Source organism: Columba livia, chromosome Z, assembly GCF_036013475.1.
Source record: "Columba livia isolate bColLiv1 breed racing homer chromosome Z, bColLiv1.pat.W.v2, whole genome shotgun sequence".
NCBI lineage: Eukaryota > Metazoa > Chordata > Aves > Columbiformes > Columbidae > Columba > Columba livia.
The window spans coordinates 44189361-44214436 of NC_088642.1; the positions used below are offsets into that span (position 1 = coordinate 44189361).

The following is a 25076-nucleotide window of genomic DNA, read 5'->3' on the forward strand; positions in this document are numbered from 1 at the left end:
TCTGACTAACTAGGTGACGTAACAGGAGCTCTCTAGGAAAAGTATTGTGTGCTCATACTTATTTGTACAGCACCAGGAGCCTTGATCTTGACTGGGGCATTTGGCTGATAGAAATAAGTAAGTATGGTGAGTGGGGCGGCATGCTCGGCTGCAACCCTACCTTTGAGCTGACTGACAGAGTCCTGCCTCTGTGGACACCTACCAAGGACAAGAGTATCACTAGGACAAATCTCTGTGCTTAATACCGGGGAGGTGTAAGAAAAAGAGCATGTGCTGCTAAGCAAATGAAAAGTCCTCTCTGATCATCCCAGAGTAAATATCTGCAAGTTTAGACAAAATACCCCACACCAAAGTTTGCTATCTGTCCAACTCAGCGAAGTGATTTCTGGGGAAAAGAAGGAGCAGAAAACGTGTTTTGCAACACGCCCTCAAAAAATGAAGAGGAACGAAAAAAAAGGCAACAGCTGGCCGAGAGACGTTCGGGATTTCGGGGCCGGTGGGAGGGAGAGTGGCAGACCGGCCCGCGGTCTCACGGCCGAGGGGCTCCCGTCAGCGCCGCCGCCTCCGCCGCTCCGAGCGGCGGCCGCCGCGGGGCGCACAGCCCCGCCGGGCCGGGCGGGCGGCGAGGATGCGCCCGGTGCGTGCGGCCCCGCGGGTGCGGGAGGAGCGCGGTGACTCCGCGCAGGGCGGCCCTCGCACCTGCCGACGGGCTTACCTGTGGAGGACCGCCGTGCCTCACCCTCCTCCGGCGGAGCGGGCTTCTTGCCAGGCCCTTTGCCTTTCCTCCCCTTCCTGCCGTTGCCGTCTTTTTTCTTTTCGGCCATCTCGGCTGCGGCTGGCACCGCGCTCCCCGCCGTCACCATCCCTGCGGCCGTCCCCTCGGCCGTCGCTGCCGCTGTCGGCTCCCGGAGCACCCGCGGCTCCAGCATCGCTCTTGCCCGCCGCAGCCTGGGACTTGAAGCAGCGAGTTCTTTAGAAGTTTTTGGCAACTCCTCTCCGGGCCTTTTTTTTTTCTTTTCGTTTCCTTCACCCCCTCCCTCCTCCTCCACCTTTTTTTTTTTTTTTTTCCCCCTCTTTCTTTCCTAACGATAATAACAAATTCCAGCCCACATACACACCCCCTCGGCACACGCCTTACTAATGCCCGCCCCGGGCACCGCACGCTTGCTCTCGGGAGGAGCCTGCACGGCCCCAGAGCGTGCGGCGTCCCCGGCCCCGGCCCCAGCCCCGGGGAGGGTACAGGCACAGCGGGCCCGGCGAAGCGGGGCGGGGCAAGGCAGAGCAGGACGGGGAGGGTGTTGTAGCCTGGTGTCGCCCCGCCGATCGGCAAAGCCCACGGCTTGCCGCGAACTGGGGTGGCTCCGGCGCTGACGACCTGCGGGCACGCCACGGGGGAACGGCGAGAGGCCTCTCCCGGGCGCCGCGGGTGACCCCAGCGCGGGTCGGGAGTGAGAGAAAGAGAGAGGCGGCCGCGGTGACTCTTCTGGGTGCTTGCGTGTTCCCATTTACGCACCTGCTTAAGCTGCTGCTTCCTGCAGGGTTACTGGCGGTGCTGCCCCCCCGGCGGTGCCGGATGCTCAAGGGAAGGGGAATTTGCAAGGGTAGCGGGCATTCACGCACCTAGTGCTGTGCAATGGGATTCTACCCGCGGCGAGTTGACACAGTCCATTTTCTCATTGTGGGTCCGTTCATACTTTTGTATCCTCCCATGGGGCCGATCCCAGAACCACCAGTTTTCATAACTGAGGGTTGGTCAGGTAAAGCCTTGCTGCAGTTTGTAGATGAAACAGTACCAGATACAGCCACACCCTAGACAGCTTTAAACTAACTGGTAGTAGTGTAAATACCCCAATCTGAACTCCACTGTCATCCAGAAAACTTCAAGAATCTGTGAATATAGTTGCTCAGCTAACCTGAGCCATATTCTCTGCTGGTGCAGATAACCATTATGTGTAGGAGATGCACAAACACCATTTAGATAGGAAAGTCAATACTCAGAAGTTACAGAAAAGATCTGCACAAACTACTTAAAATCTAACAATGGAAGATTTTACCTCCTGTATGCTTGGAAAGGTCACACAATGTGCAACACCAGATATGACCAGTGCCTAGAACTAGGATTGCTACTTTGCAGTTCTTAGAGATTCCTCTTTCTCTTGAGGAGACTATTCTCCATGCTCCTTAGGTTGCAAAAACATTTACAAAGATCACCATGCACTAAAGATACTATAAAATTGTCACTACTGTTTGATAGAAAGCATTCAAAAAAAACCTTCCTGAGTCAGGCCCCAGAAGACAAAACAAACCAACATAAATGGAGTTCTTTATCTTCTGTGGCTGAAAGTTTTAGAGTTCAGTTTTAGGGTTCAGGTTTTTTTTTTTTTTAAATACTGTCCTGGAGCAAGAAGCTTTTGAAGAAACCAGTGGTTACCCAGTGATACTGGGTTTTCAACGTTTGGACTTAGAAACAAACAGAAAAAAACCCAATGCTCGTGTAAGTTCTGTCTCTATGGTAAAATAAGAGGAGTGAACAACATCGACTGCAAAACAATAAAGCAAAATAACAGACTTCCTAAATGGCCTGACAATAAAGCACCAGTGAGCAAATCAAACCATGGGGGAAAACATCAAGACACAGGTACAATACTTGACACAAAAAGTTACAGAATATGCCTGCTGCATTTACATTTTAGCAGCATTTTGGTTTTCCTGATACAAGGCGTTGTGACATCCTTTTTAAAATGTGCTGAACAGAAAATAAAGGAATAAGCCTCAGGCAGGGCGAGGAGAGAAAGCATATCTCACGATGAACAACAGCTGGCGATGGCAAGATACTACTGGCAGCAATAACACGGTTTTTCCTTAAGGGGTCACTATTCAGCAAGGAGGGAGCCTCCTCCAGCAAAATGTAAGGGACTGCGTTGGGTAACAAAGAGTACTTTTAAATCATCTCGATATGGCCTGGTTTTCTGTACTCTGCAAAATCTAGATGCTCAAGGTAAACATTACCTTCACATCGTGTTTATCAGTGTTAGACCATAACTCCAAGACACTGTGAGCAGGACACAGGACAGACCCCCATCAAAGACTCTTTCTTTTTGAGAATGTGGTATTGTAGGAAGACCCCAGGAGCCCAAGGATGCATTCAAAATGAAAGCCTAAAAATGAAGTGCCACATTACTGACTCCCTGGCACCTTCTCTGTCAGAAATGGGAAATTTCTTGGGAGAACATACCAGAAGTCTGCCCCAGAAATAAGCCTATTATTCCCAGAAGGAAGACTATAATTCATTTTAGATAATGTGTCATAGATCTGCAGAAGAAGGGTGTGATTTAATCCTATATACACCACTGAGAAAGAAGCAGGTATCACTTATAGCATGTAAGACTGTTTCTCCTCCTGTGCTTTCATCAGCTGCGAGGTACTTAGATGGAGTTTGTAGCAGCTGATTTAACACCACGTTAAAACAGCTGTTTCACGCTCCCCAGTTGCATCAGTGTGGTAGAGAGTGGGCTTGTCAGAGACCAGTCAGAAAATGCACAACATACGACACTATTTTGAGCTGATAGAGAACAGTACAATCCACTGATCTCAAAGCACTTTATCAGTGCCCACATCCAAAGACCACTTTGGACTTCTTGAAATAGAGGGATGCAACCATTTACATCACTTCAGTGGAGTGGGAACCAAAGCTCAGACATGTTGCACAGCCTCATAAAAACTCCACAGTTATATGTGGAACAGAAGTCAAACTTTCTTCTGCATCAGTTCATCATAGGACAGGTAGAGGAGAGCTGCCTGCTTGTCACCAACACATAGGTAAAGACTATGTATGGAACTTCTACTAATTCATCTCCTTACTCTCTCTTTGTCAAGCTCTGCCTGTGCTCAGGCTCCTCCATCTGTTGGTAGTCTGGCTACTCTGGACCTCTGCACTTTGTGCAATTATTTACATCACATGAAGTGAATGAAGAATGCTGCTAAGTCTAATTTTTCACTCTCACAAACATGTCTGCAAAATAAAATGCAGGACAAAGAATACAAATCAGTAAACAAAAATAAATAAAAAGTGCTCCAGAGTAACAAATAGTTGAATAGAACTTCAGCAATCTGATTTTCTTTTGCTTCTATGTTCATTTTTACAAACACACTAGTCAAACAAAAGGGGCTTAGTTACAACCACTGTGAGACTCCAATGCCTTTCCAAGAGAGTATAGTGTTTTAAGGCCTTGTTTGTTTCTGCTGGCTTGTTTCGTTTTGTTTCGTTTTCAGAAAATGTACTCATTTAACAAAATTGGTTCCTGAATTAATGAAGTTCATGGTTTAACCATATTCTCAGTCTTCTCTTAAACTGAGGACTTCCAATTTGTCTTTTTCTCCATTTGGTGTTCCTTTAAAACACATGAAGGCAAGTGGGAAGACAATCTGCATAAACATCAAAACTGTTTATTGTCATTCCATTGGTGGCAAGAAAAGAGCAAGAAACATCAGCACAAACAGAATTAAATGACAAAGCTGTATCCTAACCCTAAGTGTGAATAAAGCATATTCTTATCTTAAATTGGACTACAAATTTTGCCAGCAGCTAAGCACTACGTCTTAGACCTTTACTTAGCTGAGTCAGAACAACAGTAGCTTTTGTTCTACTGACATTTTGAAGATGCAAATCTTGATTACACAAAAGTATCCTAACAGTGGTTTAAAGGTCAAGCTGACAGACCACCCTCCTTGGCAACAGCAGCAATCGTGACAGGTAATGATGTCCTAGTAACATTTTTTTTCAGGAAATGGCACAATTCAGAGTTGTTTGTATATGTGTCTGTATATATGTTGCTACAAACAAGACATGATTGCTTCTAATTGACCAACTATTTTTATGGACTCCATTTGTGAAAGTTCTGGAAACACTCACAGTAAGAGAAAAGGATACTTTAATATTTACCGTTTCAGAACTTTTTAGAATACCTAGTCACAACTGCTAGCCTCATTAATAAGCAAGACATTGATGCTATTTGGTGTGAAATGAATGAAAAAAAAAAGTGTAGCCAGTGGGCATAAGCTTTATGTTCCTAAAAACATATCAGGCCAATGTTTCTACAGGATACTATGCTCCTGAAAAACATTACTGGTTATAAACAAGGATATGGCCTTTGAAAATAAACTAAGTGAAAAGTTGTGGAAGGTGAAAATCTATTTGCAGGAATAAATTTTACAGCCTGTCTTTGAATCCAGACTCCTTCAGCGCCAACAATACTGACACAGAATACTGACACAATGTTGACACAGAACTGGGAGGTGCTGTTGACACTCTCGAGGGCAGAGAGGCCCTGCAGAGGGATCCGGACAAATTGGAGAACTGTGAAATCACCAACCACATGAAGTTCAACAAGGATAAGTTCTGAATTTTGCACCTGGGACATGACCACCCAGGCTGTACATATAGGCTGGAGCATGAGATGCTGGAAAGCAGCTCCATGGAGGGGGATGTGGGGTTCTGGTTGCTGGCAAGTTGAACATGAGACAACAGTGTCCCTGGCAGCCAAGAGGGCCACCCGTGTCCTGGGGTGCATCAAGCACAGCATTGCCAGCCGGGCGAGGGAGGTGATTGTCCCGCTCTGCTCTGCACTGGTGTGGCCTCACCTGGAGCACTGTGTGCAGTTCTTGGCAACACAGGATAAAAAAGATGTAAAGCTACTGGAGAGTGTCCAGAGGAGGGCTACAAAGTCGCTGAAGGGTTTAGAGCGGACGCCTTATAAGGAGTGGCTAAAGTGACTTGATTTGTTCAGCCTGGAGGAGACTGAGGGGAGACCTCATGGCAGCTGCAGCTTCCTCACAAGGGGAGGAGGAGGGGCAGGTGCTGATCTCTTCTCTCTGGTGACCAATGACAGAGCCCAAGGGAATCTCAGGAACATGTGCCAGGGGAGGTTCAGGCTGGGCGTTAGAGAAAGGTTCATCACCAGAGGGTGGTGGAGCACTGGAACCCGCTCCCCAGGAAGGCAGTAACAGCCCCAAGCTCATCAGTATTCAAGAAGCGACTGGACATCACACCCGACACATGGAGTGAACTGTGGAGCTTTCCTATGCGGGGACAAGAGTTGTATTCGGTGATCCTCGTGGGCCCTTTCCAACTCAGGACATTCTGTGATTCTGTGAGGTCTCACTTCACCAGTGTGACTCCACTGATCAGTTTTCAGTCCACACATTGTGTTCTCATGGAAATAAGCCCAAATTGATTTTTAAAGTGCATATTGAAACTTCATTCAATTTCTGGGTGGATATTCTAATTCAAGACTAGAAAAGTTTGTAAGCAAGCTCAGACTAATTCACTTGTTAGGGTCATGAAGTCTAATCACATTTAAAGCACCTTTGATAAAAAATAACAGAACAGAGGTTCAATATGGTTTAACAAATTCACATTAAATGCATAGCTTTTTTGAATCCAGACTGATTTTCCTCACTGTGGCCAAGATTTTAGTTGCCAAGCATGACAATTCCCATCATCGTGGTGCACTCACAAGGGAGCTATAGGCCTTCCAAATTAGAATGGCACACTCAGGATGTACATCCTGTGCCACATCACAGTCAGCATGCATTCTTCACTTCTGTGGTGACCCATCTCAGAAGAGATGTTGGTCCTGACTCCTTCCAAGCATGCACCCACATGGTCAGCAGACTCAAAGTGCACTCTGCCCCATGGGTTTGGTAAAGCTATCTCTGTCTCTGAGCCATCAAACTGCAGAGTTATGTCTCTATCTTGTATGGACTTCTCCACCATAAGAGTGGTAGAGTTGTGGCCTCTCTGCTTCCCTGTGACCCCCTTCCTCTGCAACAATAAGCTGGCCTGTCATTCAGTAAGACGAATAACAAAGAGCACAGGGCTGCATCCCTGCCCTATTGTAGGAGCAAAAATGATACTTCTGATGGTGTGGAATTAACCAAAGTGTGTTATTGTCTCAGTGTCCCTGACTAGTCTTGGCTAGTCTGATGGGTCCCCGAGGGCTCCACTTCATGCTGCCTTTGCTCCACAAGCTCTGTGAAAACAGCTTCCCTTTGGAGTCACCAGTACAGCACAGGCGCTCTGGAGTGTCTTTTGCCTGCACTGCTACCCAAGATTGTTACCAGCCTTCTTCATGAGATTATCTTAATGGTATGCAATCTCCAAGATATATAGTCTTCAAAACAACACTGTGGCTGTGTGCCAAAGCTTCTAGCCTCTTTCTTTACAGAAGAGGAAAAGGAGATAGAACTGAGATGAGATTTAGACCCAGCAGCTCTCAGATTTGTGGCTCCAAACCACCCTGAATGAAGCACACAGCCTCCATATTCAGTCTGAGGAGTGTTCAGTGCTTGCCAGTGAGATTAACTACTGCCATGCCCAGTAAGCAAGAAACTATCCAAGTGTTAACAATAAAACAAAATATCTCATTGAAACTTAGAGGGCTTTCAACTCCATGCTGCAGGGAGCAGCCCCAGAGTGAAACAAAAACACCAGAGAAAAAGGAGATGCTATTTGAGAATTATTCCAACAAGAACAGACTGCCAGCCTTCTGCCTGTGCTAACAGCCCAGTGTTGTAAAATGTCTTCTCCCCAAGAGGGAGAAATATGAGCTCAGCTCCTTCTTCTGTCTGAACAGATGCACGTGCACATCCCTCTTCTCTCAGGAGTTAACCAGGCTCTTAGGCACTGTCGCCAAAATTTCGGGACTGGTGAAATACTTAGGATAGCGGGAACTAGAATTCTTTCACATAAGCACTCTGATCACTGCTTTCTTACTACTTTCTTTGTCTCTGGCCTGGTATGTGGTGGGACAACTCTGACTGGACCAACTGAGGGTAATCTCTCTTACCTGAGCATACCAACAGATTCAGCCCCGTACACCAGACATGCACGTGAACATTTTTGTATGGATTTCACTGAAAGCTTAGCTAAATGGCCTGCTGTTAAATGCAGAAAATGTTTGGATCCATTTTGTCATTAATACACAAAATGAAGGATTCCTCCATGTCCCGATAGACACACACAGGCACACACGTTCACAGCTAATTCAGAACTGCTGTGATTCAACCAGAGCCAGTGAAAATCGGTTAAATGAGCAGCAGTAAACAAAAATTTATTGTGTGTGAGGAGAGGAGTCTCTGTGTGGACTTTGTCTTCTCCATAACTCCTCTTATTTAAATCCTGAGCAAAAATGAATAAATACAGTGTTAGAGAAAGGATGCACAGTCACTCCACTTTTGTTTTAAGGTCTTTCATCCAGGAAGATAATTAAGATGTGTCTAATTAAAACCTGAACCAGTGGCATGATTCCCTGCTGTGCCTTATCTGTGTAAGAAATATGTATATATAGCTAGCAAGTCTTCACTGTTTATCCCAGGCTGTGAAAAATTGTGTGGTTAATTACAGTGTCCTTGGTTAAATCCCTGATTTAGCAGGCATCATATTAAGCACAGGAGTATTTCTATGGCAACTCCTTTGCTTAAAGCCAGGCACAGACTTAGGTGCATTTCAGAAATGAGGTTTGGGAAAGATTGTTCTTTCAGAAAGTTTTCATGCCCTTTCCTTTCTAAATCAGTGGAACTTTGGGTAAAATGTGTCTGATGTGCCATTCCTCCTATAAAAGTTTCTCAGCTGCAACCTTCACTGAGAATTTTCTATGAGTAATACTTTGTTCCCACTGAGTTGTTTAAGAAAGTTGCATGCACTTCCCATCATGTCCAAACAGCAGATAATTTTGGTAGGCTTGACTCAAAAAGAGAAATATGGTGTGCAGGGGTATCATTTCATGTTGTGAAATAAGGATTGAAGTGAAAGGTTAAATAGGAAACTAGTCAAGTGGTAAATTAAAGCCCAAGGAAATCCAGTTATTTCAAGCCTTAAAAAATAGTGTTTTGAAAGTGCATTAAACACAGTGCACTGGTGGGTGGGTTGGAGGTGGGGTGTTACTTGCAGACAGGCCAAAACAAAAAACTGCAAATTTGTTTATTTTGAGCCCTGCCAGCCACTGTGGGACAGGAGGGGGTGGTGGTGGAAATGCACCCCAAGTATACCTGGGCACTCTGTAGTTATCCTAAGAAGAGGGTACCTGGCTGACAGACAAGAGCTGGGAGCATAAATCTGGAAAATTGCTCTCTGCATGCCCAGTTCTTGTAATCTCATTTAGAAGCTTGCTCCTGGCCATTGTCAGAAAATGCATATTAAGCTGGATGGAACTTTTGTTTGACCCAGTATGACCAGTTATGTGTTCTTTTGCATTGCATGCAATTTAACAAGTGCCTGAGGTTTCAGGTCAGCATGAGGCCTCATCATATTTCTAAAAGTAAGTGGTGACTTCAGTGATCTGTAAGTTAGCACTGTTTCAGAGCTGTTTATAGGAACTTGTTCCTTCTTCCCAGACTAATTGCTTTCCATTTTTTCCACAGCCATAGAGACACGGTGTGAAGTCCTGTTGCCCTATCCTTCTGCCACAGTTACAGGGACAGGATCCCCATGGTCCTCATTTTGGGGCATCAGAAATTACCAAACTATACACCTAGTAAAAGATTTCTAAGAGGAAGTTAAAACTTCATTTAAAAATAATTTCTCTTTTAATGACTTTTAAAAATAGAGAGTGAAAGTATTATGTGTTGCTTAGTGGTGGTGGGAAAACTGAATTCAGCATAAAATATCAGACAAACGGCTAAATATAACTATGTTTGGCAAAAGCTCTGGTAAGGAAGGTAGTGAATGCAATGTGAAAGTTGAAGAAAATTCCAGAGGTCAGATCTCTGAGGGTGGAAAATTAGCAAGGATCCTTTGAAGTCCATGGAAATAGTGATTTGCATGCCTGAAAATTTGGCCCTAATACATTGTGACTATTGGCAGATAAGCCCTAGCTTAAAACATATAGATAGCAAATAGCTTTGTTGTTTGCTGAGCAATTCATCCCTTTTTAAAGGAAGTCTGAAGAGGGAATCAAGCTGGAGACCCTCAGCACTATAAGGTCTCTGATGTGTGTGACTTCCTCTGTGGATAAAACTTTTTGCGAAATACTTTTTAGACAGAACTCTCTCCAGGTCACACACACACACACATACAAACACACACATGCACAAAATACAGCTCAGGAGATGCTGTGGCATCAGACAGATCCCAGTAAACACAGTACTTCATCACATTTGAAGACCTAAATCCATGTATACCACTGAAAAACTCCTACAAACTGTGCCCTGACTGCCAAGTTTCAGTGCTTAAAAATACAAATAACTGGGATCTGTGTGCTTTCTTTTGGGGCAAAGTTTTTTAAAAACCTTCATTAATCCTATCCCTGTGAAAACAATGCAGAACTCAGTTGTCAGGGAATAAAATGTGTGGTGCCTGAATTCTTTCAAGTGGTTTTAATTGACTCATAAAACATTCAAAACTGAGCCAACACAGGAATGCTATTACCCTCAATGTACTGAATTCAGCTATATGGCCTGCTAGTAAAGCACTGAAAGTTGTATGATCACCTAATTGAGCAGAGAAATAAAGTGTTTAAATGGCAATTCCTCCTGCATGTTTATTCATGAGTTAAAATTGACAATGAATGTGCTATTCTGTGAACTCAGATCTTTGTTCATGATTAGCCCACAGAAAGTCTGCAGATATGTCAGTTATAAGGGAAAATATGAAAGAACTATTTGATAATTAGATTGCTCTGTGTAGCTCTGTGCTGGCCCAGTATGCAAACCCATTTAGTCCTATAGTTTGCTCCTGAACTATTCACCATAGCTGCTGCAGAGAACTTTGTGATCTAGAGCCACCATTTCAGCTATGTGACTAGTCACCTAAATCACAAAGTTCATGTTCCAACGTGGGAAGGTAACATTTATAACTAAAACCAGGGTCTGAACCTAATAATGCGACTGACAGTGGCCACTGTTTATGGTGCATACCCACCACCACTCTCTGTCAAAGTATATTAACTATTCCTTCTTTTGCCAGGGTTCATTCTGCATCAGATAAGTGATGGTCAGCCTCCTATTAGCATTCCTTGTGTCTGTCACTTTCATTGACTGGTATCACTAGAAAAAAAAGACTCTACAGCAAAAGCTAAGAGAATACAGTTGACCAAGTCCCGATGATTTGGTAAAAACCCGTCAGTGAAACCTGGGAGGGGTCAAAAGTGGCATGGCAAATTCTTGGGTGCACCTGTAGCTGTTGTGGTCACACTGAGTGGTTGTACAACAGTGCTAGTGGTAGCAACATATTGCAAAGAGAAGACATTTTTTTCAAGTTTCTTCATAAGGCATCAGTTGCCCAGGGACACTGACCAGAAAAAAACCAAATCCAAACGGCCTTGTGAAACCGAACAAGTAAGTCATCCAAAGAAAAGTATGCATGGAGAATGCACACTTTGAATACGGTACATTAAGGCTTACCAAAACAACATCTGTGGTTGACTTCTCACAAGCTACAGCAAGTAACAGAAGCCTTCTCTTTCAATATTGCCAATATGCTGCTATTGGAAATATTTTCAATATCCTGTTAGCAGGCAGTGAAACAACATATATCCAAAATGTCACAGAAACTGAATACAGGGTAAAGAAATTCAAGAAGACAGTTGACTTACTTGCAAACACTAAAATCAGCTGTATGGTTTTCAGTGATGTAGGGTCATGTATACAACAGAACAAACCAGAGGCATTCTACTCTCAGCCCATACTGCAAGGAAACTGGAAAATATTGCTGTGAATACAAAGCTCTGAGACTGTGATGGAAAGCTGGATATTTTGTTGAATTGCCTAATAAATCTACGGAACAACTCCTCAACAGGCTGACTTGTGATGGGAAGGAAGGAAGGAAGGAAAGAAGGAAGGAAGGAAGGAAGGAAGGAAGGGAGGGAGGGAGGGAGGGAGGGAGGAACAGCGTAACAAAAATTCGTGCAGATGTCCAGTGATTACAGCAAGGCTTTTTAGTGATGTTCTGTAAATATGAGCAACAAATGGAACATGAGACAAAGGGAGGGAACAGGCAAGAAAATAAGGAATAAAAGCCCCAGCACTTCCTCACTCTGTGCTAGAGTCCTGAAAAGCTTGGCTGGCTGGTGGCACTGCACTGTCTCAGACCTCTCACTTCCTGGGTGCAGGATGAACAGCACTCATCATGCCACACTGCTCTGCAAGTTTCCCCGTATGCTCCTTTCAACTTCTGGAGTCCTTTGCAGTTAATGGAAGGAAAAAAATCAGATTTCGTCTGTGCTTCTGAAACACCTTGGGCTGGCCCTGGTCTGAAACCTTACTGCAGCCTCTCTGTACAGACAGATAGCATTTAAACAAGTGCAAAGTAATGGATAAAGAAATTTCTTGTGTTGGGGCTTGACTTGCAGTCTGCAATGGCAGATGGTCCACCAGGTGCATGACTTGTCTACAGCAACAGGATGCAAAAGATATTAAGGAATCTGATGAAGTGTTTGGTGGTCCAGGGCACCTCGAGAAATTAATAAGTCATTTGGATTTGGATCCCAATTTTCTGGCAAAAATAAGTGAGTGACTGTCCCAAGTAAGGTGCTGAGAGCTAAAGGATATGCCGAGTTAGTTTGTAGACAATAATTAGCTAGCAATAGTGGCTATAGTAAAATTAAAACAGTTAAGGATCAGCAAAAAAATCAAATGCAAATGCTGTTATCTGTTAACAATGGGGAAAGGTGGGCCTAGTTTTGAAATTACATTTTTCTGAATTTATCATAGTTTCTCATGTAAGCGAATGGCTTTGGCAGACTGAAACGTGATGATAGAAAGAAACTGTGCTGTGACTTTCTGTGGCACAGCAAAGTGGGTGTCCGATATGTCTGAGGATCTGAATGGGGTGGATGCAATGAGGAGACTGACTAAGGATAAATGTACCAACATTCAGCAGCTCTTGGAATCTGAAAGGTTTGAGGAAGAGGGTTCATTCTCCTGTGGATCCAGTGTTCCTCTGCACAAATGCTAAATTTGCTCAAGAGGGGGAAAACTTTCCTCCTCTCTTGTGTTCGTTGTCCTTCATTCAGTTTTTTAGGGTGATATTTCCAAAATCTTTTATTGTCTGCGTTTTGGACTGAAGGCCATGATGAAACCTCTCTTTTGCCTCACTTCCCCAAAGAGTCTGAATATTCCTCCAGCAAATTCCCATCCTTACATGTCCATTTTTTTCCAGTTTGTCAGCTTGCACCCTTGGCCTTAAGACAGCTGTTTTGTTCTTCCGCATTCTGCACAAACCCCCATTTCTCTTTCAGAGAGGAAATGCTCACAGCTTGGAAAATACTGAGACAACTTTTCAGCCTCAGTCTGGAAGCTGCACCCAGTCATCCAACAGAAAATCTAACCCATCCTTCCCTTCAGACATTGCATGTTATGTTTATGGGTTGTGGTTACATTTGAAGCAGTTTACCTTTGTTCTTACCAAATGAAAATGCAAAGAATTTACAGACGAGTTTAAACACAGAGGTGGGATCTGAATCAGCTTCTTCAGTCATCAGTAATTTTACGTGATCAATTAATTGCTATTATCTCTGACATCCATGATTGCCTTCTGGTAACCACCAAGCAAATGACAGTGCTCACCTCCAAGAAATGTAATAGATTTTTGAAAATATTGTCAGCAGCACTATTCTCTTGGTTTAACTGGAATAATTTCTAGTCTTTAGGGGGTCCCTAAGACTCCCTATTGAACAGAGGTGGAAACTCAAGTATGATTTAGTGAAGCAATTTGTTCAAGAAAGTATATAAAAGCTGTGGCAGAACCATAAATATGCCAGATCTTCAAAACGTTGTTCCAGAAATCTGAAGAGCACCATCTTATCTGTGATCTTTACTCAGGACACAAGATGTTGTCTGTCCCTTTCAAGAAGTGTTGCTGGCGACATCAGGTGGTCCCAGTCTGAGACAGGATACAGGACACACGACGGCCTTTTTGCTAGGCCAGGCAGACAGAGTGCCCCACCAAGTGGCCCAACACATAAAATAACACAGGCCATAATCTTTATGAAGAAGGCTGGCCAAACCAATTTAACCCTAAAGGTCCAGGTCTACAGATACCAGTGAGAGAATATTACTATGGGCGTTGCATGAGCCACAGAAAAAGTCATTGGTAGGAAGAAAAAAAGCTGGAGTGGGTGCATTATCCTGTGCTGGACTAACTACATGTTACTTTCAGAAAAGTCAGTTCTCTCTGGGATAGGTGAAACAGTGAAAACAGTTTTTGTTCCCTTTTCCTGGACATTGGTTCAAGACAGTACCAATTTGACCCCACTGGTACTAAAGTCCCAGAAGTGCACGGAGGGCCAGATTCTGCCCTAGGATGGCATCAGGTGACCCCCAGAGTAAGGTCAATGGCAATGTAGGAATTCACAGGTCATGCTGTAGCCATTTTACTGTATCTGAAACACTACCCGTGGAGGTTGACCGCGACCATAATGAAGGCTGTGGATGACTGTATGCAAAGCAGAGATGGCTCACCCCCTCTTTCCTGTCCTTCATGTGCAGTGTCTCTCCCACAGCCCTTCAATGCCTCTTGCCTTTCTTGGGGCTGGATGTACTGAAGGAAGTTACTCCAAAGGCTGAAGTTTGGGTGTTTGGGGTAAATATAAGGCCCAAAGCAATCAGTAGGGCTGCAGAAAGAAGGGCATACAGGAATGCCATAAAACTTTCAGTCCAATAGAAAAAACAAAGAAGTATTTTGTTGGAGTATAATCCTTGTCCACTGTGTCATGGACAAAGAAGGGCAAAGTTTGAGGTGCGTTAGGTAAGACTGTAAGGACATGGGAGCAGAAATGAACTACTTCAATGGAGTATTCCTGGATGCCAGCTTAGCTTAGCAGACAGGACACTGGAGTGGATGTAAAAGGTTTGAAAGATTACAGAGGAAAAACTCTCCCCGACATTTACCAGTACAAGGATAGGGTTTCAGTGGGTTATTTCCACTGAGGATGAGATCTTGAGTTGCAAACGGACAGCTCTGCACACAGCAGGGCTGGTGCTCCACCGAAACAGCAAACTCCATGCTAGGAACATTGGGAATAGAAAAGAGAAGAAAACAAATTTTATTTGCAAGCACATTTTTTAAAAGTCTGTGCAGTCTTTGTCCCTGCATCTGCTCTGGGTAAAGTACAGGGAAGAGCAAGACAGATGTTTGAAGGCATGCAGGTTTGTAGAGTTTTGGTGGAGTCCCATGTGCTCCACATAAAGGGAACAAAGAAGGCGATTAGGGAATATTTGAAGTAAGACGCATCAGTAAAAGCAGAAGCAGTGGTTTTATACGCAACCCTTATTATTTTCAAACAGGAAAAAGAGTACTTTTTCATACAACTTTTAGCTTATGATATTGTGGAGCCCTTTATCACAGGACGTTGTGGATAGTAAAGGTTTACATGGAGTTCAAAAACAAACAAGTAAACTCATGGACAAAAAGTGATTCAAGAGCTATTAAATCTAACCTCATCAACCCTGATACTCAAGTTTCTGAAAGCTAGGAAACCATTTCCAAAAATCCCCCTCCTCTGCGTACCTCCCATGTCCTTACACTTTTCCCCTGCTTCAGGCTGTTGGCTAGTCTCAAGGGCAGTCAGGATGGTGGGCTAGATGGTCTTCTGGTCTTACCTAAGCAAGCTAAGCTTACGCAAACCATGTTCGCCACATCGTTTTTTTTTTTTTTTTTTGGTCTGTGATCAAGCTTGTCTTTTTTTTTTTTTTAATCTGTAAGTTCTGCAGGGCAGATGTCAGACTGGAGGAGTGATCCCCTCAGCTTGGGCCCATTGAGCCTCATCCAGGCACTATGTCCTGTTTGGGGCCCCAGAGGTGAAAGACAATAACAAACCAGGGAGGCCCAGGAAGCCATTGGATTGGTGGGACTGGAGCACTGTCCTGTGAGGAGAAGCTGGTTCATCCTGGAGCAGACACAGCTTCAGGGCACATGACAGCACCCTGGCAGTATCTGGTGGGAAGGGGAGTGACAACAGGTATAAGCCAAAGCTAGAGAGTTTTTGGCTGGAGATAAAGACACACTTCTTCCCCATGATGACAACCAGGCAGAGCAACAGGATGCCCAAAGAGGCTGAGCCTTCTTCACTCTTGGAGGTTTTCAAGACCCACCGAAAAAAAAAAAAGGCAAACAACTTTGTTCCTTGTGCATAAGACTCTACTTTTCTTCTAGCCCTCTGGACCCAAAGATAACGTAAAGGCTAATGAAATGCCATTAGTTCAGTGTGTCATTTGTCTTTGCTTCTGAAATGTATGTATGCAGGCCTTGGCCTTTATACTCGTGTGAAAACAGAGATCAACCTTGACTTCATGCATAACAATAATTACCATTAGACTGCTCTGTCCTTGTTCTGAATAAGACAAGTATATTAGCTCTGGCAAAAGCAGACAACAGGTTTTCAGCTGGTTAAGTCAGTGCAGTGTTGCCAAAGTCAGCAGGCTGCACTGAGTTGCACCCTGTAAAAGTCTGCCCCTATGCACTTTGAATGCCAGTTCTTCACCTTCCCTGCTGCTTATATCAGCTTTGCTACATGGTCAGGAAGGCCACCTGTGTGTGACACATATCAGGCTACTTGTAAGAGATGACAGTCAGGAACCACGCACAAGGGTGTGCTTGTGCTCCCACCAAGAGGAGAGGATGCACGGGTTGCACCATCTCTAGATTAGCCAGACCTCTCACACCCACACACAGGGCAGGAAAATGAGGAAGAGGGGGCTGCTTCCTCTTCCTGTTGCAGAACTGACAGGGCCGTTTTCCTTTTGACAGTGCTGCTGCATGGGCAACAGGGTTCAGGCCTCTATCAGTGGCCATGCTGTGGGATTCCAAACAGCACACTGCAGAGCTATCTTTGAGCTGACAATGGGGCACTGGCGTTGCTGCACAGCTTCCCTTTCCTAGGGCACTTTCTATCCACAGAAACATGATTTTTAAAGAGGAATGGCCCTTACCTGGGATTTGCTAACTCCAAATATCCATCCTGCTTTGTACTGGAATGGCCAAGGGTAGCTAACTGGATTAATGCCTCTATTGCCACTGGGGCAGTGTAAAGGCAAACTCATCTGTTACATGGTAATAGAAAAAACCCTAGCACCTGGTAGAGCATTAAACTGGCATTGGTCTCCCTTGCGGGTCTAAAAGATGCTTGTGCTTACTTTAGACCTTATCAACGTCACTTCTCCTGTGAACTCCGTTTGCTATCCATATCCAAAATCAAGCATCCTCTGACAACTTTTTTTTTCTTTCCATCTTTTCCCAAAACAAAGTGAGGACACAATGTAGGTGATGTAACATTTCATTTGTGTTTTCTAGTCTGAGTAGAAAGGGGGCAACGTCCTGGCTGGCAGCAACAACTGTTCTCAGATGAAGAGCTGGAGCCTGCTCTCCATCAATGTGGTCACGATGGTGAAGAGGCTTTTCAGTTTTCAAGTCAAATTCCTCCCAGCAGAAAGAAGTTCCCAGCTGTAAGACATCACTGCCACCCAGCAAAGCAATGTCATGGAGTGTGATTTCTTAGGGACCATGTTTCTCTGTCTAGCTTTGTGATGTAGTTTCACTCTCCTCCCCTTTCAAAAATCCCATTTAAAAATGCAGATGTTGACCAATAGGCACAGCAAGGGAATGAGAGACATTCTTACTAATTCCCGGCACAGATGCAAACCAGGCAGGATACATTGCCGCAGAGGGACGTGTGAACACATGCGCTGGCTGCTAATGCTGTTCAGGAACTGGGTGCACACACTCATCAGAGAAGAATTTGTGTACGCTTTTTGGTTTTCCACCTGTGTTCAACCTCTTAACTGCAACGCACATTGCTTACTTGAGTCATCCCATTTAGGTCATGGCACTACTCATTAAACTGCTACTCATCAGGAGAAAGGATTCTCCAGGCAGGCCATAAATACCTGATCATGCTTAGCTTTGTGCATACCTGCTCCAGGAGTAATTTAAACACCTTCACAGGAGCCCTTTAACAGCCACAAGCTTTTGGAAAGTCAGAGGAACACAGGATTGACTTGGTGTTGTAAGGGAAAAGCATTTAGGCTAGGCAAATTGCAAATTGCAAAGAAGGAAGAAAAAAGCAGGAGAAAAAAAAAAGTGTGCTTCATGGGACTTTTTTGAGCTGGTCCATCACTACTACAGGGAAAATTCCAATTTTTTTACTTGACGGATGGCTTCAAAATTTGCAGAAAATTATGTTAGGTCACTCCATACACTATCTGCCATAGGTTTAAAATTGTTACCACTATTTTTATTATACTGGGGTACAGGCAACAAGGGAGAAGAGATGGTTTTATTTCCCTGATTTGAACAACAAAGCTCTTAGACAGAGACTGGATGTCACCAATGCTTTTCTTTTGAATAATCTAGATTATAGATCTTATGTAGTGACACATGAAGAGACTTGTAAAATATTACACTAAAGTTTACTGTCTTCTTTATCTTTGTATTATATGTCTACCTTATTCCTGTTATATAGTCCTGCTAGGTATCTTCCCAGGGGATAGTGACAGCAGTATATGATCACTGTTCAAGCACCAAAGAGATACGCAAATTGTCCAAAGGTGTTTCAGGTTTCAGCAGGGTTGACTTAGCTCCCATCCCAAAGAGGAGGTAGGGTCTTCAGTTTGGCTTGGTCATATGGGTTGCTGTACATCGAAGCCTGGCATTCGCTCCACAGGCAATAAATTTCCCCAGTCATTTCTCAGAAGCACAGGCATTTCCCGGTGGAACTCCTTTCACCCCAAACAAACGCACACCCTTCCTGTACAGCACACTGCAGGATGTGCTGGGGCCAGCTGGCACCTTGCAGCAATGCCTCATCAGGCACAGGAATTACCTGGATCACACCACTTTTCAAGAGACTACTTGGTCAGTCAGTTTTAAATACCATGTCGTGGAGAGCAAAGAACATCTCCCCTCAATTGGGAGCAGCTTTTTCTATTGCCTCCATCCAAGCTACTTCGTGGCATGTGATCCACTGATTCAGCTCAGGGGCACTTTCCTGCCTGGACCAGCTGGACAAGGAAACTAAAAAGTAGAGACGAGCCACAAATGGATTCTGGGCCCAAATGCCAGGTTAGGAAGGCTTCTGAGTCATGGTCTCTAGAACCCAAGTCTTTCCTTGACCTCATGGAGGAGGAATAGAGCTCTGGGCCAGGTGAGAGGATTTACCAAAAATCTTACTGATTTTTTGGTTTTCCTTGGAAGACTTCTTTTCAGAGGCATGAGATCCTGCTGCAATCTGCCAGGTCTGCTGAGGAAACCTTCACAGTGCTTGGTAGCATTACCTCATGCAACCTGAACAGAAAACATCAGACTAACTGAATCATGGAAAATATTTGCCTGATGCATGGCTAGGAAGAAGAAATTTTTATTTTCCTGGACAGATGTGTGTTTTGAAGAGAAAAAGAGACATTTTGGACTCTTTCCTACAACCCAGGCTTTTCTTGCATAGACCCACTTCAAGTAGTGCCACATGCTGAGGCCCTAATCTTTCTTTGCAGATACTAAGGTGATTAGGCTTGAGTCTAGCATAAGTTACACGCCTTCCTTCTCCTTTACCATCATCCTCTATAAATCACAGAGAAATCTTCCTTCTAATTGTTTTTCTTTCTTTCTTTTTTTTTTTTTTTTAACGTAGAAAGGATGACCAAGGATTTTAAACTTCAGTCCCTTAGGAAAAAAATGTTAATGCTGCTGCTGAGGTTACGTTCAAGATCTGTGAAACTGTGCTTTTCGTACCTGTTTTTTCTCCCAGACTGTGTGAAAGAGACTGGCTAGAGATGTCTCCCTGGCCAATTTTTGATACTCAAAGTCTCTCACAAGTGAGGTTTAATTTTCTTCCGTCAGGGATCAGGATCAGACTCTTGAAGAGACTCTAGGACTCTTGCACTTAGGATAAAGCTGTGATATTCTTTGCAAGGAAAGCATTAGCAAATCTTAAGGTGTAGATGTCTAAAGGTGAATATTTGATCCAACCTAAGCAGCCTGGAAGTCAAGAACTGTACTGGATGAAGAAACCACAAGGGAAAAAGTATCATTTTGGGTTGTACCATGAAGGCCACACTCCAGGAAGCTGAACTTGGTCTTTACAGTTGAGCTATACTTCCCATTTTTTACTTTATAATCTTGAAGTTCCTTCAACACATTTTAAAAATGTAAGCTGATAAAACAGTAATAGTAAAAAAGCTAGTCCGTATCACAAGAAGACACTGTAGACCATGTCAGGAAATACTCAGCTCCAGATGGACAAATGGGTACTATTATGTTGTAACTGTGATGATTCAGGGATAGAGGTGGGTTATGGTTTGGAGGGTGAGGTACTGTCTTTTACTTGAAACAACTGATACAGTTGGAAAAAAATGATGAGCTGGAGAAGTCATTGTGTGCTTAAAGTTTGACTGTTATTTTTTGTCATGTATCAGCTGTTCTAATTAAATATTTGACTTCTCCACACAAACTGTATGTCAATGAAACGGACTGAAGAATTGCCTTCTAGACTGGTTTTGAAATTTGTCTTGGACTGCCATGCTGAACTGTGGGGCCCATTACCAAGACTCTTTGTTTCATGACTGCACACCCTAGCTGTAAGTCACTAATTCATAAAAGTCACAGGGATGCCTTTAAACCAGACCAGTGTTGTTATCTGAATAAAACCTGCTGGAGGAGCAAACAGCTATAGCAGTCACATCTTTTCCTGATCTGAATGATTGCTGCATTTATTCATAGAGCAGATGGCCAAGATAGGGCTTGAAGAACTGAAAATAACAGGTGCAGCTTTATCATTAGTTGAAAACTCATGGAGCTCAGAAGCCTGCATTGGTAACAGTGACATCTCAGTTTGGAGGCTTTTCAGAAGCATCATCACTTATTTATTTCCTTTTGAAACACAAAAAGTCCAATGCAGATGTTCTGCTTTAACTGATAACAAGGTAATTCTTCTTCACGCAGTTAATTTTTTTTCTTTTTAGCGGCTAGCACAGTCTTTTGTTTTAGATTTAGTGTAAGAATAATGTGAGAGCACCCTGGGATAGAGTTAAAGTTTTCTTCCAGCAGCTTTCTAGTGTTTGGGATTTAGTATGAAAAGAAACTAAGAACTCACTGATACCTTGGCTGTTATCAAGGGGACAAAAGACTTTTGCAACTGTGCAGCTGCAGATGCAAGATAGCAGGAGAACAAAGAGGCAGCACCTGAACTGGCATCTGGGTTGATCAATGAAATATTTCCTATCATTAGCGTCGTGATCGATACACAGTGGGAGGCAGTTTTCGGGTTAGTTATTTCAGTTTGGGTTTTCAGGTTCATTAGTTTGGTTCAGATTTTCTGGTTTGTTAGTTTGATTACTTCCGTTTGAAAGTTCCATTCCACTGGGAGTTTGGTGCTACTCTGTCCTTTTGCCATTCTGCTGTTTTGCAGCTGGCCTTTGGACTTGCCTGTTTTTTCGCCTTTTTGCTCTCTCTCGCTAGGATCAGCTGTTTGGGACCAGGGTGCCCTCCTCTCTGGGACTGTCTGTTTGGGGCAACTGGAGTTTTGTGAGGGATTGCATATTGTTGTTGTTGTTGTTGTTGTTGTTGTTGTTGTTGTTGTTGTTATTATTATTATTATTATTATTATTATTATTATTATTATTATTATTATTATTATTATTATTATTTTGACATTTTATTAAACTGTTTTTATCTCAGCCCACGAGTTTCTGCCTTCCCTTTCTGTTCTCTCTCCTACTCTACACAGGGACTGGGGGGAGTGAGTGAGCAGCTATCATGGTCTTAGTTGCTAGCTTGGGTTAAACCACAACACCGGGCAACAGAGTGAAGTCTCTCATACTAAGCATACAATGGAGCTGCAGAGCTGAATGAAACCACTGAAATAAGCTTTCCCTTTCTTGTGGACAGGACTGCACTTTGGTAATAACATATGCAGAGATTAATCTGTCCACAGAACTTTCAGTGGCACAGGCATGCCCTCTGCTCTGTCCTCACCAGACACTGAGTGGAAGTGCAAGAGAAGGGGCCATATACCAATAATTGTTTATTTGACTCTTCTCAGCTGCAATGGGTAGAAATGTGGGGTGAAACAAAGCGTGAACGTGTGTTTGCTCAGCTCTTCTGTCAATGTGCATCAATAAAACTGTTGATTTCCTGCATGTTTCAATCACACCTATCTTGTAAATACTGTTCAACCTGTTGTCCACGACTTCAGCTTACAGAACTTTTCTGTAGACTCCTTAGATTCCCTGATGAAATAAATTGCTTGTCAGCAACTCTGCCTCTCAAGACACTGAAAGATCTGACAGTGTCTAGCAGCAGCCATTTCTGGATGCAACTGTTGAAAATCATTTATAGGGAGAAGAAAAATTTAGAAGCTTTCAAGTATAATCAATGCTCAGTGATAGCAAAGCTAAGTATTTTCACCAACACTTAAAATATGTAGTCAGTCAAAATATTTAATGATAACAAAGTCAAATATTTAATTTTAATAAAGGTATTTAATAACTCATTTTTTACTGTCTTGCTTAGACTTTTGTAAATAACACCAGGTCGAAACAATAAAAGTCAAAACTGTTCCATTTTGTTGAACATTTCAGGACTTTCACTTTTTGTGTCTATTCAGGATTAAATTAGTTTTGCTTGCATCATGTCATTCCTTTTCTTTTTTTTCTGTATCAAAAGATGCATGTTTTTATTGCAGGATAAGGAAAGATTATTTTCCTAAGCAAGTTTTGCTAAATAACACTATATGAAGTTTTAGTATCACCTAATTTTAAAAAATCCCTATTTCTTTGGTTACGGGATGAGTTAGATGAGATCAAATGCACAAATACTTCCAGCTGCAACAGGTACATGTTGTTTATGAGCAGTGTGAAAATTTTTGAGTGCCTCCAAGAGTGAGATGGAAAAGCCTCATTGATAGTGTATGTGAATTTTAAAACTCCTACAAATATCTAGCCAGCTGGATAATGTAGAGAGTAAAATAGACCAAGAGTGATTGCTTATAAACTGTATTTGCAAATGTGTCAGTAAGGTGTATGGGGAGCCCAAAGGGGCCAGTGAGGTGTTGAGAGGCTGGGAGTAGAGATGTGTGCTGGCAGGAAGAAATAAGGCTTTAGAGAAAGAGAAGATCTGAAGTTAGCAGGGATGGATGTGACTGGGGGACTCCAAAGGAAGGGAGAGGGAAGGAGGAAAATGAATGGGAATTGAAGATAGTGAAGAGGTTTCAGGCAATTCTGTATAATGCCACAGGTGCCTCTGTCTCTTGCCTGATCAGTACCATGCACCTTATCAGCCAACCAAATGGTTGTGTAGGACCTTGCCTGTGTCCTCACAGCAAGGTAGGTTGGTCCTTCCTGGTTGCAGGTGTGTGAGCAGGCTGGAGCAGGGTGAGATAGAAGAAGGCAAGAGTAACACTGAAGCTTGGTGCTCCTCCTTTTTGCAGAAATTGTGAGATTTCTCACTAGAAGGGACATGGAGAAGGGAAGAAGCAGTGTCCCATGTCCCTCACACCGTTCCTCAGCTTTTAGTGCTACCTGCAAGGCCAGCTCTGTGCATATCTCTGCATGCAAGAGGTGAAGATCACCTTTTCAAGTAACATGTGCTGTTCAATCAGATATATCTCCCTTTCCCTAAAAGAAAGGAAAAACAGGTGGCCTCAGTGGAGCCGTCTTCTACCACTGGACAGTGAAACTGGTTTACTGCCTGGCTGTTTCTACCTAAAGTCAATCTCACATAAAAGTTTTTGTGTTTAGTTCTTGATCCTTTTGGTGAAATATAAGTACAAGTGGTGATGTTGATCTACGTGAATATATTAAGAAACACACACACAAAAACCAAACCACATAAAACAAACAAAACCCCCAAACAGAACAACACAAACAAACAAACATAAAGTCAACCAACCAACCAAAAAACCTCACAACAAAAGCAAACAAACAAACAAACAAAAACATACAAGCAAGCAAGCAAACAGAAAAAAAAACCCAAACCAAAAAACAAACCTGCCAAGTACATTAAAAGCAATAGATGTATAAGCAAATCTTGGCTGACTTAAAGGTGATGTTGAAAAGAAAATCAAATGAAGAAGTATCAGTTTCTTCTAGCTAGGTTTATGTTAGTATGAGAGATCTGACAGCTCTTCTGAAACCACATCCTAACATTGGTTCCACCAAAAAGAACTGATATGGAGAGAGGTGAGGAGCTCTTTTAACACTGTCCTCGTTGAGTCTGGGTGTGGTTTTCCTCCACCCATTTTTGCTGAATGGGTGCTTACAGCCTAACAAATGAAACCTAAGAAGAGAATTGAGAAGCTCCCTGTCTGCTGGGGACGAGGAACAGCTTTTCCATATTGATGCTTCATTTTACAAAAAGTGTTACCAAAGATGTCACAAAGATTAAGCAAGCAGTGCACATGGGCCAGGCTATCCTAAAGCTCATGTTATTTGTGTTACCTTTTTTGTCTGCCCATGCAAATGTTAAAATCCTTCTGCTATGTCTTGTCCTCCAGGCTTCAGGTTCAGGTGCTGGACTGGAGAGTTTTGTTCCTCACAAGCTTCAACATCACTAGTACACCCTAAAGTCAATGAAGCTGGAGGATGTGTTTCTGCAACATTCTCCTGTACACTTTTTAAAGCCTGGAGCATAACAGCACAGGTGCTGATAGGCTTTAAGAACTGTCATACTACAGTTGTATAAGTAATATAGATAAAATAATAGTGTTGAGGAAGTTGCATTGAAAAAGTTAATATAATCAAAAGCAGTTAGCCAGCCTAACCTATCTGGCACTATCATGGAAGACCCCAACACCTACTATAACTCTTACATGTATTTAATTTTAGTGTGCACTGTGTACTACCATGCACAGGGGAAAAAAAGCAGCTCGAGGAGTGAGACAATCACATACACACCCCACTGATTTTTCCTAGCATGACACATACTTTTGCTCCTCCTGGATTTCCTTTCCCCTAAGGCAAAGATGATGTTGACTGCAAACACAACACTGGAGGTTATGGAAACATGTAGCCGTACCGTCTGCTTTCTCTGACACATACCTCGTACTGCTTAGGCTGTCTCTTACAAAGATAACACCTTTGTTACAGAAACG

At 43.2% G+C, this 25076-nt stretch overlaps 1 protein-coding gene across 12 annotated transcripts in view; it reads right to left on the reverse strand.

The window, feature by feature from the left end:
* The window catches only part of NRG1 (neuregulin 1), a 474741-nt gene that overhangs the window by 182469 nt on the left and 267196 nt on the right, over nt 1-25076 (reverse strand). For 2 of the 12 annotated variants that reach the window (XM_065045626.1, XM_065045629.1), the window contains exon 1: nt 716-1117. The exons of 4 other annotated variants lie outside the window; for them this stretch is intronic. In XM_065045626.1, coding sequence (XP_064901698.1) covers nt 716-929 — 214 coding nt within the window. In that variant the 5' untranslated portion in view covers nt 930-1117. Of the gene's footprint in view, nt 1-715; nt 1509-25076 lie in introns of those variants that run through there. 6 more of the 12 variants (XM_065045628.1, XM_065045627.1, XM_065045630.1 and 3 more) reach the window with 6 other exon arrangements.